At 35.8% G+C, this 18,018-nt stretch overlaps 1 protein-coding gene across 3 annotated transcripts in view; it reads left to right on the top strand.

Annotated features, from left to right (window-relative positions):
• Positions 1-333: 333 nt before the first annotated feature.
• The window catches only part of SYT14 (synaptotagmin 14), a gene marked incomplete at both ends in the record, with an annotated part of 52,868 nt that continues 35,183 nt past the window's right edge, over positions 334-18,018 (top strand). For 2 of the 3 annotated variants that reach the window (XM_082303040.1, XM_082303039.1), the window contains 2 exons: positions 334-460; positions 6,889-7,107. In XM_082303040.1, the coding sequence (XP_082159166.1) occupies positions 349-460; positions 6,889-7,107 (331 nt within the window). Of the gene's footprint in view, positions 461-1,679; positions 2,623-6,888; positions 7,108-18,018 lie in introns of those variants that run through there. The other variant, XM_082303038.1, reaches the window with a different exon arrangement.

Below are 18,018 nucleotides of genomic sequence, written 5' to 3'. Positions count from 1 at the left end.
AATTTCCCCATTTTTCTGCACAGACTATCCAGTCCTCCATCAGAGCCTCTTGCTCGCAGTGTCAGTCCCTCTCAGATTAGGACCAGATGCTTTTCTGTTCTTTGAAAAGATGATTAAGTGTTAACTCAGATTTAAATGGTGGGGTTTTAGTTATTTAAATGGTGGGGTTTTCATTATATTTTGCATATGTATTTGCATCTTTTGAGGTATTTATTAATGATCAATTCTGATAATATTACAACTTTCCAAACTTTTACAAGGTTCTTAAAAATGTGTTTCTTTCTGTTTCTTTTAGTATCTCCTGAAGCAATTGGATTCCTGTCTGCGGTCGGGGTGTTCATTATTCTCATGTTACTACTTTTCCTATATATTAATAAGAAGATGTGTTTTGAAAATGTTAGTGGTTTCCCAGATCTCGATTCAGGATACACTACAAGAAAGAATTCACAAGATAAACTTTGTAAGTATCTGACATACAGTGTACTAAACTTGATTATAAGAATGCACATTTTTACAAGGATGTAGCAACACATCAAACGTTGGGTTTTCCTGTGACTGCAGTACTCAGAAAGGAGCAAATGTTTGTATCCACAAGCCACAGAAATTCAACAGCTATATAATCAAAGAGTTTGCATGGGGAGATACTTCTCTTGCCCTCTGAGAATACTCTTGACCTTATTTTAAACATTCCATAATTTTGTATAATTAAATCTTTTTTGAGTAAATTTGTGGATGGGATTGTTGGATTTTTACTTAGCCTGTTAAAATCCTTCACCATACTTTTGGAGAAGGTCTTGCTTTTATTCACCTGGAAAATAATTTTAAAGAGTAATTTTAGTGACATCTTGTATCTGACTAACACATTATTGAATATTTTTTAATACAACGAGGTCTTTAAGGATCATATGTAATGAAAGAACTTAGACCTTGAAAAAGATATTGAGGGTTGGTAAAACAACCTCTTCCTACTTTTGTGCTGTGAAAATTAAACAGGCTTTGTTAGCTGACTTGAGAGAAAGAGACAGGCACCAGAGAACAGAATGTGAAATTGAAGAGGCCTTCTTGCCCTCTATCTCTTTAAAAGATGTAGCTAAATTTTTATTTTCAATTTTCTAGGAAGCAAAAGACCTTTTTCCCCCCAGAAATTGTCTGTCCTTAGTTTTCTTTTTTTGCTATAAAACAAGTCTTGATGTTCTAAAATGTCTTACTTTATGTAAAAGACAACAAATATTTTGGGGTGAATAAGTCTCCATGATGTGTGTTGTGTTACATTAAAAGCTTGTTTTAGTGTGACATGGATGAAAGGATATAATTTAAATGTCTCACAACTTCTTCTTTGCAGGTTAGAATAAAAAAAAAAAATCCACCTCACACAGTTGTCTTGTTTTTGAAAATAATGAATTTTATTATGGCTAGTTGATTCTGCATTTGATGAAAGACTATGGTTTTGCTGGTTGATTGTGGCTTCACTTCAAGATATTTATTTAGCTGTTTTCTTGTTATTTTCAATGCATATTGAATGAAAAGAGGAAAGCTGCAACTTCCCCTGGTAAATGTATTGATTTTTGAGATAGCAAAGGCAAATAGCTCTGAAATTGAAGCTGGAGAATCAGAGATGATCAGTTTGTGAAACAGAGGACCACTCACTATTAAAAGCTGTTGCTGAATAGGCTGGACAAATGGCATTTTTTAGAAACCTTCACCAAAATCTGAACCTTCCCTCTGTGTCTTCCCTGGTGGACACGCTCAGCAGCGCTGTGGATGACCTGGCCAGTGTTGTTGGTGAGGTCGGCTACTCTGTAGCTGACTCGGTGACAGAGCAAGTAACAAGCATGATCAGTGGCCTGCGGGCAGAAGATGAGAGCTCCAAAACACAGAGTGATAAACCTGTAGAAGGCAGAGAGGAACACACACCGTCATTAAATCATTCTCAGGAAAGTAATATGAAAACAAAGAGAAGTGCTGCAGAACACAAAGAGACTCATAATTCCGATTCGTTAGATTTTGTAAGAAAAGGTACAAGTCAAGTTGGACTATCTGACCATGTCTCAAACAAAAACCAGTGCCAGTTAAGAGGCACAGATAATAATAATCCTGTCAGTGATACAGAAATACCTCAGGATTTGAAGACTGTAGGAGGACCTTTTAAAAGGGAAGCAGTAGGGGAAAATGAGTGTTTTATAAATGGTAAGGATAGTAACCTGAAAAGTAATAAATTTACTGTGGAGCAATTTATTGAGGAGCAAGAGAATTGTCTATATGCAGTATCAGATAATTCTAAGAATCATGTGCATAAAAAAATCAAACCACAGTCACCTGGAGTTGATTTTAAAGATTCTGGTAAAGTGAGCAGTATGAATGTTCCCCAAGATTTAGAAACAAAACTTGTTGAAGTACAGAAGGAGAAATTACCAGGCTCCAGCTTGAAGAAGATGCACAATGACCGTCTTAATTGCTTTAATGAAATCAAAGAAAAGAAATCTGAAGCCTTCTTTGACAGAAAAGGAAAACGCACCTTGAAGGATGAAGGCAATGTGTCAACTACAATTGCGAATAAGGGTAAAAGGGAAAGCTCAAAGAAATTAGAAAGAGAGCTATATAATAAGAAGACAGCAGGAAAAGGTGAGGAGTCTGTCAGCAAACTGCATTCTTCAGCCTTTCCTGAAACTTATGATATTTCCTACTTTTTTCACCTAATTCGCACTTTTAGTAACAGCGTTTCCTGTGAGTGAAAGTAGGCTTGTTTGTTTCAGTGCTTCATTTTCTAATTATGTTGATATTTCTTGGAAGTTAGTTACTTGCCAAAATAGTACGTAAAGGAACTGATTAATAAATGCCTTTTCTAAGTTTGCTCTTTCTCTATACGGTTTTTCTTGCCTTCTCTGTTTTGTGGTGTTTTTCTGCCTTTCAGTTTCTGCTGAAAACTATGAATTAATTAATTCTGGAAATTAATACTTGTTCTGTGAAAGTGATTTTTATTTTGTTTCTTTTAAAAGCATTGCATAAAGTGCTATGACGATAAAAGAAATAACTTCTTTTGCATTTACATTACAGTAGATCTTCAGAATATTTCTGGGATATGTAAGATAATGATTTCAACACACAATGAGAAATGAGACACTCAATGAGAAATGGCAATTAAGCGATTTTAAGTATAGAAAGAAGTGAAGGAGGCTTATCTTAAAGTTGTAGTCTTAAAAGAAAACGTGTGTGTTGTTGTTATGGATACTTTGTGTGCCGTCTTCGACATCTAATCTTAGTGTGATAAGGGAATTGCAATAACAGTTTGTGAGTAAGAAGTAAAACCCTGCAATTTTACATACTTTTGCAGGCTGCATAGTAAACTTTTAAAAAGCAACACATGCTTTTCCAGAGGTGCTGATTCTGTAAAGAAATGAATGATTTCCTAATAGAAACACATTTTTTTTCTTCAGTTGTGTGTGTTTTCCTTATCTGAAAATTTCAGTCATCTGCTTTGTTGAGTTTTGGTTTGGTTTTGTTTGGTTGGTTTTTTTTAATTTGAATTAGGAGTGTTTTCCATGTTTGTATGATAAACTATGATCTTATCTATTTCTTTCCATAATACTGTATTTGTAAGGTATATTCTCTCAAAAATGGCATTTAGGTCCCATAATAAGCAAATTAATAGCTTTCAATAGGTTAATAATTGCTCGTGACCCATGTCAGCCAAATAAAGGAAAGATTTTACTAAGAACATAAATTCTCTTTGGCAAGTTTCCAAATAAGGTACAAAATTCAAATGAGAAGTAGCAAGCAAAAGGCATAAAACCCTGAGATTTTTTTTTTCCCTAATGTACAGGAAGCTATTTTTTCCCAAGAAGCTGAAACCAAGCATTGTAATTTAAAAAAAAAATTTGCATGGATAGCTTATGTTTTAACTTCAAAGAGGTTTTTAAGTCCTCTGAAGAGGTCTTGCTTCATGACTTGTAATAATATATAATGGTATACATTCTCTTTCTTTTATGATGGGAACTGGAGAAAAAATAAAAACTGCTATCACTGAGAACTTCTGGGTGCTTACAAAAGTCAGTGTATTATAAGAGACATAACTTTCAACTCTTCTTTCAAACATGTTGCTACATGTTTTATGCTATTCCATTCTTTATGCAGGCTGATTAATGAACCTGATTTCATATTTGTGAATACATTTCTTGTAATGTTAAAGGATGCACCTAATACTGATGTCTGGCACTGTATTTTAGGCCTGGTACGCTCTGCTTTAATTACAGCTGTGGAAATCTGTAGAAGTTTCCTATGTGGCAGGTTTCAACCTCTGGAGGGCCATATGAGATACAGAATTTTACTCTGTGTTACAGCAAAGGAGACTCCTTTTTCTGGGCAGCCTCTTGCAGTGAATGTGTTAGCCAGAATATATCCTAGTTGGTGTGATATTTTCATTAAGTGATCAATGAAATTGAACTTGCTTTATAGCCATCCATAAATGGGAAGAACCATATCTGCTAGACTTGAATTAATAGCCTAGAGTTGAAAGATCTAGTTGCTCCTTAGCAGTCTTTTAAGGCACCATTTAACCTATAAATAGGAAATTAAGTTGATGTACACATTGTGTGTAGAGCTGGTAGCCCTACATCCAGGTAAGGTTTTCTGACATTTTCCATTTCAAGACCTTATTATGAATTTCCTAAATCGTGTGCCAAATTTGAAAGAATTGTGAGGAAATGAGGCATACTTTCTGTCTGAAATCCTATTGTTTGATTTTTTTCCCCTAAGTTATAGTTTAAAATCTTTATCTGTTTCCAAAAATAGATTATGGGAAAAACATGCTGGCTATTTGTGCAAAAAAATAAGTAGATTTCACATCAGCTTTACAAAGATGCTGTCGCACCTTTGTGTATTGAAATATGTGCTCAAAATGTGGGAGAGCACTTCTCCCATATCAGAGATGCCCATGTTCTTCTATGAAAAGCACCTAAGTTTGACAAAGTTGGAAATTTCTGGAAAGTTTGCTTTTTGAAAAGACATGGTAAACACTTCTTATACTTTGCTTGTTAAATTCACTGACCATCCCATTTGCACTCATATGCTTCATTGTAGGGATTGAAGAACAGAGCAGGACTTCTACCCTGCCTTTGATACTTATGGTTACTGAAGGACACTGGGAGTTTGAAGAGAAGAATTCAGAATAAACATATTCTATGTGACAGCAGAAATTTCCTGAGCAAATAGGACATGATGCACATGGTGGATTGGGATTTGAATTAGGATAGGTAACAGCTTTGGAGAGAACTGATAACCTCATGTGAAGGCGGAGAGACTAAGGGTCAAAGACCAAGGTTACATGAGTAGTTGGTTAAGTGCAAGTAAAGAGAATTTGAGGTAGAGAAAGAGAATAGAGGAAATCATCATAAGAGACCAAAATTGGGTGCTTGGAGCAAGAACTTCGAATATGGGGCTGGGAAGCAGGAACTTGGGATGGGATTCTACTTGTATAAATGTAACTTTCCAAAAGATTTCTTACCTAAACTTGCAGCAGAGGTTTTTCTGTATGAGTACCAGGGAGAAAAAGACCTCTATGCTGAGCAGTTCCTAAAAGTAGGAAGGATGGACCCCTGTAGTACTAAGAGGCAAACACTTGACTGTAAAATAGCCTAGACGGCTGGCATACATTGAGTTAATTTAATTTTAACTGGCTGAATTTTGGGTAAGCTGAATCTGTCCTCTAGCAGGAATACCCAGCCAGAGGAGTGAGACTGACTGGGCATGAAGGCAGACACTAATGGGAGTGGAAATGCAGACCTAGAGCTGAGGGCATAAAAGCAGGGAGGGGCGAAGCAGTTGAGCGTGGCTGGATAGTGTGTTAGACAACATTCCCTCAGATTCAGGAGCTGAAAAACAGCATTATGGGCATCTCAGAGCTCTGCTGGTAATGGAAGTCAAGTGGCAAATCATACATCGTAGGCTTGCTCTTACAGTAGAGGTAATGCTGACTTCTTTTGAGTTTCCATGAACTTTTAATGCCTATTGAAGTCTGAGACCTACAGAACCTCTGCAAGGCATGGTAAATTTGGGCAGAATCCATTTGAACTTTGGAAAAAGGGAGGAGGAAATTTTCCCTTTACAGAAATAAAAATGCAGCTAGTCTTTGATTTGTGGGAGGAAGTCATGCTTGAGATGTAGTTGGAAAATGTTGGCCACAGGAGTGGGCACTACAGAACTGCTGCAAAAGAATTAACTAGGTAGATTTTTTTCCTGTGTAATTTTTGCTGTTGCCAGATGTCTGCAGTAAAAATCTGCATTAATTTCAGTTATTGAACAAGGAGCTGTTTATTGTAAATTAAATAAAATTGTGCATGCAAACATCTTTCACTAGCATTTTCTCATTTGTTATTGTGGGTTTAAGCACTACTGGCATAAATATCCTAAAGATGATTTTGTTGTAGGCTTCTTTTTGTAAATCAGTTTCATTTCTGTGCTATGCTACATGCTCACAGCAAAAATCAGCTGGGAATGTAGGATCAGGAGCTGCTTGCTTGATATGTTAGGTATCCAAATGTAGTATTGCAGCAGTGTTGGATTTACTTTACATAAATTATTTTAAGCATTTTCCTACTTAATGAAGGGTTTCAAGAATGTCTATGTGCCGCCTTACATGTGTTGATCTGTTTTCTGTTGAAAAGTGTAAGAATGGTTTTTTGGGGCTTAATGATCTTTCAGGTCTTCCAGAAAATGAAAACAGCTCTCAGCAATTACAAAATCATAATGCTTGTAATTACAACAAGATATTTTAAAAATATTGCAGAAATTTTAGTTGAAATGGCTTAAATATCTTCAATGATAACCTCTTATGGTTATTTTCTTGTGTTCTATTTTGAGCTGTAGTCGATTTGCTTTATTTTATTCAAACAGACAATTCTTATATGAGTAAAGACCAGCATGGTTCATCATCTGAGAGTGAAGATGAAGCACTGGGTAAATATCATGAGGCCTTGTCTAGAACCCAGAGTTCCAGGCTGCCAGTGGTGGATGGCAGACAGCAAAAAAACTATATATGGGAAACCAGACAAAAATATAGTCCCCTGTCTGCAGAATATGATGGATACAGTAGTGAAGCCTCAATAGATGAAGGTAAGAGTGATTTAAAAGCCTTCCTTTTATTCCAAATTTCAGAATTGTGTTCTGGATAAGTCCTAGACAAGAGCAGCTTGACTAGGAAATAGTCAATGTCTGCAAGAAATATCCAGACACCTCTTATATTAGTGCATGCTCAAAACCAAACCAAACCAAAACCCACACAATTGTATACAGTCTTCCAGAAATACTACAAATGATACAATATCTTGTTATATTAAGTTTAATTTAATTTTACCATTATTCATTTCATTTTTGGGGCAATTTAAACTGTTTTGATTTAGGAAGGAGACGTGGCAACTCTTGTTGAATTTGTGGTATTATAAATAAAAAGAAGCCATGTTATTCCTGTATTGATAAGCTATTCTAACAGCAAAGTAAATGGAGTGGGTTATTGGCTACAGTGCATATGGTCATTGCAGTGTGCATTGCTGGAATGTTCTGTATATTTTCTTCTCATGAAATGACAGAAAGAACTTATTACAAAGGTTAGATTAATGTGTTTTTCCATGGTGCTAAAAGTTGAATTTAAACAATGGATGTTTTCTTACATGCTATATATTTCTTGATTTTAAGTTGGGGTGACAGCTTGATGTAGAGGCTGAGAATTCTGCCGTCAATATTTTGTCAATATGCTTTTTGTATTTGAAAATAGCTGTGTAGAACTGTGTCTATAGCCACGTTCAAGCATGAAAAGTGAGCTTTGTGGAAGTTATGTAAAAGTCAGATTTTGATACAGGTGCTGTGTTATAGTAAGGTATTTTTGGTCTCCGTTTAGTATGTTAAAACGCAAAAGGTTTTTAATGTTTGATGTTTTCTAATAAAAAGTGGATACATGTAATTAAAAAATGCTTCACCTTAAGTGTTCTATGCAGTCCAGACAGGCTTGTAAAAATTTACATTTTCTACAATTTGATATAATTAAATGATATAAAAGTCTGTCTGCTGTTGAAATTTGAAATTAGTACATGGTCACTCTTGATTCCAAGCTAAGACTTGAAGGACATGAAAGCCACAGTTAAAGTAAGTTGCAGAGTAAAAGGATTCTTTTTTGATGATCAGAAAATTCATTTATTTCCTTTGCTGTTAAACTGTAGGGAGGCAGGGAGTCTGAGTTCCAGCAAATAGTGAAGGAGGTGCAGAGGTGAGGTCAGGTGGTAAGAACAGATCTTTGAACACTGTGATGGAGAAGGAATAGGAATAGTAAAAGTATGTTTGGTTTTAATATCTACTAAGATCTCTCAACAGAATTGGTGGGTGGAATATGAAAGATAAGATACTCAGGGTTTTTTATGGCTTGTGTTACTGTTGGGAAAGAATGACGATGTGTATTAACAGGAGATAGAAAAATTATTAGGAAATAATACCAGATATAAATTACACAAGAACTATACAGGAAGATTCCTTTTAGGTATCTAGAATAATGTATTTCTCTCTCTTCAGACTACTGAGGCTAGTTGTTGAAATAGCCATAGTCATGTAACATTCCTCTTTATATTTTGTAATTGTTCAGAATTTTTAATCCAATCGAATTCATCTTCTCAGTGAAAAGTCCTGAGTTCATCTGAGCTTTTTACTTTGGCTCTATAAGATTTAAGCTTCAGAGGCATTGTGCTAGTCTGTACTCATTTTTAAAAAATTTTTGTTACTCTGTTCCTTATCATCGTCTTAAGTCATCAGAGTTTGTAGTCACCAGTTTTTATCCTGGGGAGTGATAGTTTCCAGTCTGGAAATCTATATCAGGATTCCAGTCTAAGACAAAAGAACCTTTTTGGCAAGTCCAAATACTGCATCTAAAAAGTTACAGTGGTTACCCCCTCCTTTTTTTATTTTATTCTTCTATTGCTAATATCTGTCACCAGGTGCTATTCCTTTTCAATGCTCTCTCCATTCAGGAAGCAGGCTGGATATAAACCCCATTCTAAAATTTATTGTAATGAAGGAACATTCAGGGTTTGGAAGCAAAAATACTTCTTAAACAAAAGCTATCAAAACATTCTAATTTAAAAACTTTAAATTTTTAATCACATACTTCTACTTGCACAAAAACTTTAATAATGTCAGTATTTTGCTTTTGCTACTGCTTATGAGAGTATTCTCTTCCCACATTTTACAAGGAATGGAGAATCAGCAGTGTTATTTTTTTTTGACAGCCTGCAATCATTCTACAGCGTATGTTTGGTAAAATGCTTGCAGATTAGAGTGATGAGTTTGTCTCATTTTATTAATCCAATATTCTCAGCAAAATTATGTTCACTGCTATTAAAAAAAAGTGTTGGACATGGCAACAGATTAACAACCTAACATTTCTCACTTCTCAGTGACCTGAAGGTGGCACACTGGAATAATTAGTGTTAGTAATTTTAAGTTCTTCCTAAATTACTTCAAAGAATCTTTGCACAATGGTAAAAATGTTTTAGGACAGAGGAAGAGACAGCACATGCCTTATCTGATGATCATTACAGAGGGAAAGCTGCCCAACATAGAACTTCAATGAAAAGAGGTGAAAACCTCATGAAGAAGGCCCACAGTCAGAAATAAATAAGACATTATTACTACCAAGCAGTTCATATTGATGCCTTAAGAGGCCTCCTAGACACAGAAACTAGACAGGAATAAAAGAATAAAATAGGTATTTATTTGAAAATCCTTCAAAGGTACCCCCTGGGAGCCAGAGGCTATTGCCAAAATGGACCCCAAGATGGATGACAGGTCACAAGTTCTTCACACTTTTATACATTTGGTTCATTTGTATAGCAGGGTTAATTCTCCAATTAAAGCTTCAGTTTAATGATGTAATTCCCGTCAGCTTACCCTCCCTTAGAGGCTCTTTGGTTCATACTTTTGGGCCTAAGACATTCTAGATGTCCTTGGAGAGCAGGCCTGGAGAGGCTTTGTTATGTCTACCTAGCATGAGAGAGTAGAAGTTAACAGGCTACAAGAAACCTCAGAGTCACACACTAGGCAGTACAGGATTTGAAAAATATAAAAGTAAAAACCTAAGGCATCAATATGTGTTCAGAGAAACACTTCACTTAACAGATGACATTAAGAATCTCAGATTCCAAGGGGGAAGCATCAGCATTCCAGATGTTTCAGTGTGATTTTTATAAATGGTAAGCTTTACTGTTCCTTAAACTTGGAAAAAATCTGTGGAAGACTTGATGCCCTGAGAACACGGAAATTATTTGTTAAATACTAGGCTTTTATGGCTATTGAATTATTTTTATAAACTGCATAAAGACAGATGATAGAACTGTTTCTTGCCTCTTCTGTGGAACAAGCAGTGTGTATTTAAGTACATTGTTTAATATGAGAAAAAATTGTCAGTGCATTTGACTTTGTGTGCTTCTGTTTTCTCATATGTGCTTTATCATGTCTAAGTGTAACATTTTGGCTGTACTTTCATTGTAAGGCACTGATCACTCCATATGTTGAGCATGTAACACTTGATAGTGTTAAAGTGAAGTGATGAGAGGACAGAATTAATTTTTGTCTCACCACTGATTTCCTCCTGCTCATTGCTGGTATAGCAGCCCCTGATCATCAAGAATAAGGACAAGGGGGAATGGTTTTAAAGAGATCTGAAAGATCTACTGAAAGTGGGTGGGTTTAGACTAGATATTAGGAAAAAATTCTTTTCTGTGAGGGTAGCAAGGCACTAGAACAGGTTCCCCAGAGAAGCTGTGGATGCCCCATCCCCGGCAGCGTTCCAGGCCAGGTTGGATGGAGCTCTGAGCAGCCTGGTCTAGAGGAAGGTGTCCCTCTCCAGGGCAGGGAGGTTGGAATGAGATAGTCTGTAAGATCCCTTCCAACACAAACCATTCCATGATTCCATGACTCTATGAATTCCATCAAAGATAGAGTAATACGTGTAATGGAGATGATATTTAATTTTCAGAAAATTTTGGATTTCTCTGCTGAATTTTCTCTTCAGCAGTTAATCTCTATCACATTTTCTATTTTGCAATAGTGAGCTGTGTGTTTTCAAAGGAGTCAATAAACAGTTTTACTGATAATGGTTTACTCTGAGCTTCTGTCTTCACTTTTAAAATTCGTTTGTTTAGATGTGTATGTACTTAACTCTGCACACACAAAATTTAACAAAGACAAAAATATAATCTTGTCTTTATTAACACGCCCTGTATGTTTTGCTTGCCTTGCTAGAAACATGTATAATATTAATATGTTTGCATCATTCAGGCCATCAAAATGTCTGAACATAGTATTTTAAGGTTTGTTTATTATCAATTCCATAATTAGGTTATTACATCCATTTTCTGGCTGCATGCCTCTAAAAGCATCATATTCTGAAGCCTGAAAAATTGTGTTGTATGTTTTTATGTCATTCTTTTCTCCTCTAGATGGCCATATTAATCTTTCTTTTCAGCATATTTCTACAGAACTCGCATGGCATTTTGTATGTTTTTAATACTGAAATGAAGAAAGCTATATGCTCTGCAGGCTTTGTTGGTGTATTTTCATGATGGAATGTTCTAGTAGCACTTTAGGTAATGCTGTGCGATTTAGAGGTTTAAATTTTCATTCACAAATACCTGCTTATGGCCAGTGTCTGACCTAGTTCATATATTTGTATTGCACACTTGATACATTTAGATTTCTGTATGTTTTACATCTGTGTGTGTATATATATATACATATAAATGAAAATTAAATTACTACTGTGCTTGAATGCAAGTATTTCTACAGACTGTAAGCCATTGTAAATATATAACTTTTGCAGTGAGCTCCTCATGGACAGGCTTAATTCCAGAGTATCACTAAAGGAAAACCTAACTCAATAGAAAATCAAGTTGATGACAAATGTGATCATTAAAAGTGAAATGGTACAGAGGTTTACACCTGAAATTGTACACTCTTGCATAAGAGACCAAAAGTTTTCTTTTACACCTGAAATTGTACACTCTTGCATAAGAGACCAAAAGTTTTCTATCAAAGAAAAGAGAAACCTGTGTAGCTACAGGATGTGTGGCTCAATCTCTGTGCTTAGGCCCAGAGTTTCAGGGCCAGCTCAAAGTTTGAAATCTTAATTTTGCCAAGAATATTATTTTTGTACTTTCTAATATTATCCAGTAAAGTATGGATACTTACTGAAGTGACCTCTTTTCCCTGTTTTCCTGACAAAACTTCCTTTTAGGTTTTTGTAGTGTGTATCCTACTTCTTATATTATTTCCTACCATTTCAATATGTTGAATATGTAGTATTGACTTTATATGCTCCAACTATTTGTAGTATTTTGGAAGAGGGGATTAATATAGACTGTAATATTACACATCTATTTCAGAAAATAAAGAATAAAAAATAAGGGGAAAAAAAAGGCAAGCAAAAATAGTGCCATAAGATATTTCTGCTAACAAAGAGTTTATGAATTGAAATAGGGATCTAAATAAGGAAGTGTAAAAATGTTGTGTTTAAAATTGAAATTAAAATTAAAATTTTATTTCATAATTGGAAATATTTTCTTTGTATTTCATAATTGGAAATAATTTTTAGTATCTATATTGGGATCTTAAATGGACCATGCTTTCTTAATAATTTGAATTTCAAAAAACCACACAATATTATATTGAATTGGCCTCTTTATCTCCTGTAGTGGCTGCTTCCTCAACTTTGAAAAGTCAAGCATTATACAGGCAAGTTGTTGTGTTTTTACTATCTCCATAAGCTCCACAGGCAATGTATTTTCTTTAAGGAAGCAGTCTCCTAAATTCCTAAAAATTGAAGTTTTTAAACTTAGAAATGTTGGAGTAAATATATTAAAATTACAGTTTTCCAGGCAGATGTCAAAAACTATGGATGGTTTTTTGCTTCTGAAATCAAAATCCTCTGAATACCCTGAGATGAGAAAGGTAGAAGAGGGGAAGAAAACAGTTTGGGATTTTTCATAGTTAATTTGTGATATTCTTAAAGCATGTCTTGCCCAAATTACTTCTTTAACAGCTGTGCAAAATTCCTGACTGGGAGCAAGCAAGGGGGATTGATCCCATTTTGAGGCAGTGTAAGTTGCATCATGAAGGGAAAAGGAGTAAGCTCACTTGCTTATTTAGCATACTTAGATGTACTTTATTTAGCTATAGTTTGCCAGTTCACTACAACCACAGGTTCCATCTCCAGCCTGTTTTAAAATCTTTTTCTAACTTCTCAGTTGGTAAAGCCCCCTGGCTGAAGACATGTTATTTCTGAGATTGGCCCAAGTGCCTTACATTTCACAAGGTTTTTTTGAAACATATGGAAGCACTAAAAGACTGCAGCGAGAAAACATAAGTTCTCTTAAATGAGAATCTGCTGCTCTAGCAGGCATATGCTACTGGATTTTATCCATCTTTTCCATATTGTGAAGGTAGAATATGGTTATTTTTGTAGTTTATCTTCTCCACTTCTATTCTTCTCTAGGCTTTCGGCACTTTATGTTGATGTGTCTGTGGACATATGTTTGCCTTGTTCCTCAGTGTCAATCTTTGCACGTGAAGGCGACTGTTCTTCTGGAATCTCTTGGATCTAATTCTTTATGCAGCTTTTTGCCTTTTCTTTCTCTCTTGTTAGTTTTCATGTCTCAGGAAAAGTCTCCTCACTGAATTACTTAACGTGTATATATAGAGATTTCCTCTCAGTATCTTTCCAACGTAAACACTAAAAGCTCTTTCACAAGCATCTCAGAACTGGTGTAGAGGTGAATCTCCCCAGTCTGTTTAAGCAACCTGACGAGTTTTCATTGGTAAATACATTCTGTGAAGCAGGATCCTACTTCTTCAGACTTACCAAGCTGAGGTGAAAGCCATTGGACAGGCTGAGAGAGGAAGAATGGAGCACTCAGTGAATTCCATGATAACCATATGTTTTGCAGTTTAGTTTCTATATTATTCCTTGCATATAAGTAGATCTATTTTCAAGCCAAGTGTGAATGAAAACTTACTGTTTTGGAATTACAGAGTGAGGGCCTCTGTATGGCTGTATTGTGTTCAGCAAAATAAGGCCACAAAGTTCTCTCAAAATTGGTCTCTCTGTACATTTCAGATGCTAAGCATTACAGGCAAAAAAGATGTCTGACATGGAAAAGAACTGTGTACTGGTATTCACACTGGAGGACTGAAAGCTCAGTTGAATACTCAATCATAGCTAGTTATTTTTCTTCTTTTTCCTCTAATGTGTCTTAAAGAAATGTATAAATTCAATGAAAAGAGTATTTAGGAAGAAGGTGGCCACCCACTTTTTCCTGACGTGTCTTTATCAGATTGCCTGTGAGATTCCTCTGGTATAACACCTATTGGAAGTAAATACTCTTTTTGTCCTGCAACTTTGGATAGGCTTAGGACTTCAAGTAGTACATTCAAGGTACTTTGAAAGGGTCTTCACTGAAGTGATTTAAGACAAGTCTTAAGACACCTTCAGAGCAGTGTTCCTAAATGCTTCGGAGTGTATTTTGAAGGCTGAGTCATGTTGCAGCTGTGAATACTCCAATTCTCATACTCGTGTATCTTATCTGATAGTACTTGTGTACCATCAGCTGATGTTATTGATGTACTTTTTGGAGGTTTTGGTAGATTTTTTAGTTACAATATTTCTTTAATTGATCCATCTTCCTTATTCTTATTTTTCTATTATGTGAGCATCTATCCCTGACATTTTTTATTCTAGGAGTAATTAAAAATCTTCCTGTAGTACGGGAGAGAGCATTGATGCAATAGTAATGATACAAAGTTCTGATTCCTCATCATGTGTGACTGCCTTCTCTGGTTGATTGAAATGAGTCTTCATTGGCTCCAGGCCCTTAAAAATCGGAGAATGACAGTGTCTTGTGATTTTGAAGCTTCTGGGGAGTGTGGCTGTTGAATCCATTGCTATATCAAGGGAATATTTAAGGATAGTTTAGTAAAAAAGGTACTTTTGTAATTCAAGGACCTGCAGAATAGTGTCCAGAACTAACTTGATTTGCCATGCTTTCTACTTAGTGTCTGTGATGCTGTAGGTTTGGGTTTTCTTGTGATTTTTCTTTAGTGAGGGTTTTGCTTGGGGTTTAGTGGGATTTTTTTGAGTTCCAAAGTAGCTTCCTAGTGCATTATGACAGACTTCTATTGTTCTTCTGTAATAGTGGAAGACAGTTCTGTTAAGTGCTTGAAATTATGATGCATGTTTCCACAAAATATACTCAGCTGAGCATTGCAGAGACGAAGGTGATTTAAAGATTAACTCTTGCTTTTTTATTCAGTTTTGCAGAATTCATATCTTTTTTTCCTTCCCAAGAAAGTGTAGCCCTTTGTCTTGTGAGAAGCTCCTGATAGAAAGGAACTTTTCATGTAAGTAATTGGGCTATGATCATGTTGAGGTTAGCTTCTTTACATGTGTGAATAGCAGACATATATAGCAGTGCATAATGTTTACAAATTCTTGAGTCCTGGAATAGGCTGAATTTACAGATGGGGGTAGAAAGTACATGTGCAATTCAATATTACTCGTGTAATATTCTTAAGGAATATTGTGGAGGGGCCAAGACATAAACAGGGAATTTAAATGCAAAGGAGATCCATGTGTGAGTTGAAGCACAGTTTGGAAGCAAATGGATTTGCATTGAGGACTTGTGAGTTTAAAAGCCAGATAGATGATATCAAAGTTGTGCACAGACTTTTCAACCAAAGGAAACACATGAAAGTGCTTGATGGAATGAATTTGGGTAATTCTGAAATCATGGGTTTACCCTGTGATGAGCAGCAGAGATGCTGGGAAAAAAAAGTGCTGTTAGAGTATGCCTACCATCTACTGCTGAGAGAATAAACCTAGTAACAAAACTTGGAGTTAGGGGTGATGACAAGATTTTCCACAGAAAAATTCTTTTTCCAGCTAGACCAACTCCAAAAAGGAGGAAAAACTGTCTTCCAGTGGGAAAGGGCTTTTTTTCCTGATCTGCGCAAGTGAGCAAAGTAATCTCTCAAATTAGGTTTCTCCTGCCAGTATTTTGAAGTCTTTGAAGAAATACCCTTTCCATTGATGTGAAGACTTAGAAGAAAGTCACCCTTAGCAATGTGGTATCTCTGAGGCGATGTAAATCATACATTAATGATAACAGGAAAGATTTCATTTTATTGTAAACTTACTCTTTTCATAGCTCTCTCATCTATTTGAATCTGGAATTTACGAGAAGATCATTAACTTGGAAAAGTTCACAGACATTTGTGACTGAAATAGTTTGTATTTAGAATAGATGCTCTACATTCACAAAATGTAGAACTGTTTTGTGATATAAACACAAGAGATAGTACTATATCAGCAGAAAAGATCATTTCCTTGATGAAGCAACTGCTTTTGCTGATTCTGAGAGTTCATGGCTCTATCATGGAAGGAGTGACTAAGAAACAGGATTGAACAGTAGACTGGAATTCTCTGTGTAGACATTTTTAGGTACATTGGAGGAAAGAATTTTACCCAGTACTCTGCTTACCTCCTGAGAGTAGTCATGCTACTTGATTCGTGCAGTGGAGCAGTTTAGGTAAATATGAGGACGAAAAACTGGAACAGCTTTCAGAGAATGGAACCATAGAATGTTTTGGGTTGGAAGGGACCTTAAAGATCATCTGGTTCCAAACCCCCACCATGGGCAAGGATTCCACCCACTAGATCAGGTTGCCTTAGGCCCCATCCAATCTGATCTTGAACTTTACCTAAGAACATTACAAAAGAATGGCTTATCAGTTCTTCCTCCATAACAGCTGTAGATAAATGGAGCATTCTTCTTACATTTAAAGGTTAAAATCAAAAGATTTTTAACTCTAGTCTGAGACTAAAGTTTGCCTCCCAGTTGTGCCTTTTCCCTGTAGGTCAAGGACAGGTTACCATTAGGACTGTTATTATTTTATTATGGAAATTCGGATTCTGGTCTTTTGAGAGAAGCTAGCAGACGTGCTTAACTGGGTATAAGATTTTCTGTGTGGTCACCTATGCCCAATTCAATTAAAGCTTCATCTTTATAAATAGGAAATCCTGCTGCATTCACCTTCTCACCACTTAATAGTTCAGCAGCATGTGTTTTATTGCATATATCTGTACAATTTCTTGAAAAAAAAATACAAATGACCCACCTCTCTGTTTTGACCTTTGGTTTCAGTCTTGTTGAACCATTCTAAATTTTGTCCTTAAAAGTATTTTGTGAAAGATTTTCAATTATGATGATTCCGTAATTGTTTTAATTTTAAGGAAGTTTATTACATTCCTTTGCAAATATATCAATTTGTCAGATAAAGGTTAAAAATTAGATACATTTTATTCATGTTAAAGTCACACCCAGCTTATTTAAAGGCAGCTTTGACTTAGAGTTGCAAGCCTGAGGATATTGATTTGAATTATGCATGACTGTCTGGTATGCAGTTCCATTAGCCTGCTGGATGGATAATGTAAACATGTTCAGAATTTTAAGTATCCTATATGAGCGGCAGGTTAAAAATAGAGCTGATAAGAGCATGTGTATCTGAAAAATCCAAATCTTGAAGAATGAAACTACAAAAGGTTCATGTCTTCAAGAGGCTGACTTCAGGTGTGATTTTCTTTCCTTTGAAGCTGCTCAGCCCGAACAAATACAGCTGATGTGTGTGACTTGAACAGGTGACATGAGTGGTGTTGGCTGCTGCAAAGCATTGACATCTGTACCACAAAACACACTCGGAACCAAAAGGCCAGGACCAGCTCTGTGACTTTTGGCAAAAAAAGTGGGGTTGTATCTGTTCTGGTTTAAATTGGTCAAGGCTTAGACTAGGGATCAGGCTAATTTCTTCGTATCTTCCTTGAAGATACGATTTGGGATGTTATTTGATTTTTCTCAAACTTTCTGTGGCTTTCTGTTCAAGGTTATATCTGATCAGTTGTTTGGTTATCCCTGTGTTTTAGCAGTCAGTAGTTTG

Source organism: Coloeus monedula (genome assembly GCF_965178545.1).
Source record: "Coloeus monedula genome assembly, chromosome: 2".
In the NCBI taxonomy this organism is placed as follows: Eukaryota; Metazoa; Chordata; class Aves; order Passeriformes; family Corvidae; genus Coloeus; species Coloeus monedula.
The sequence above is the reverse complement of the archived record's forward strand: the minus strand, read 5'-3'. Positions and strand labels throughout refer to the sequence as shown.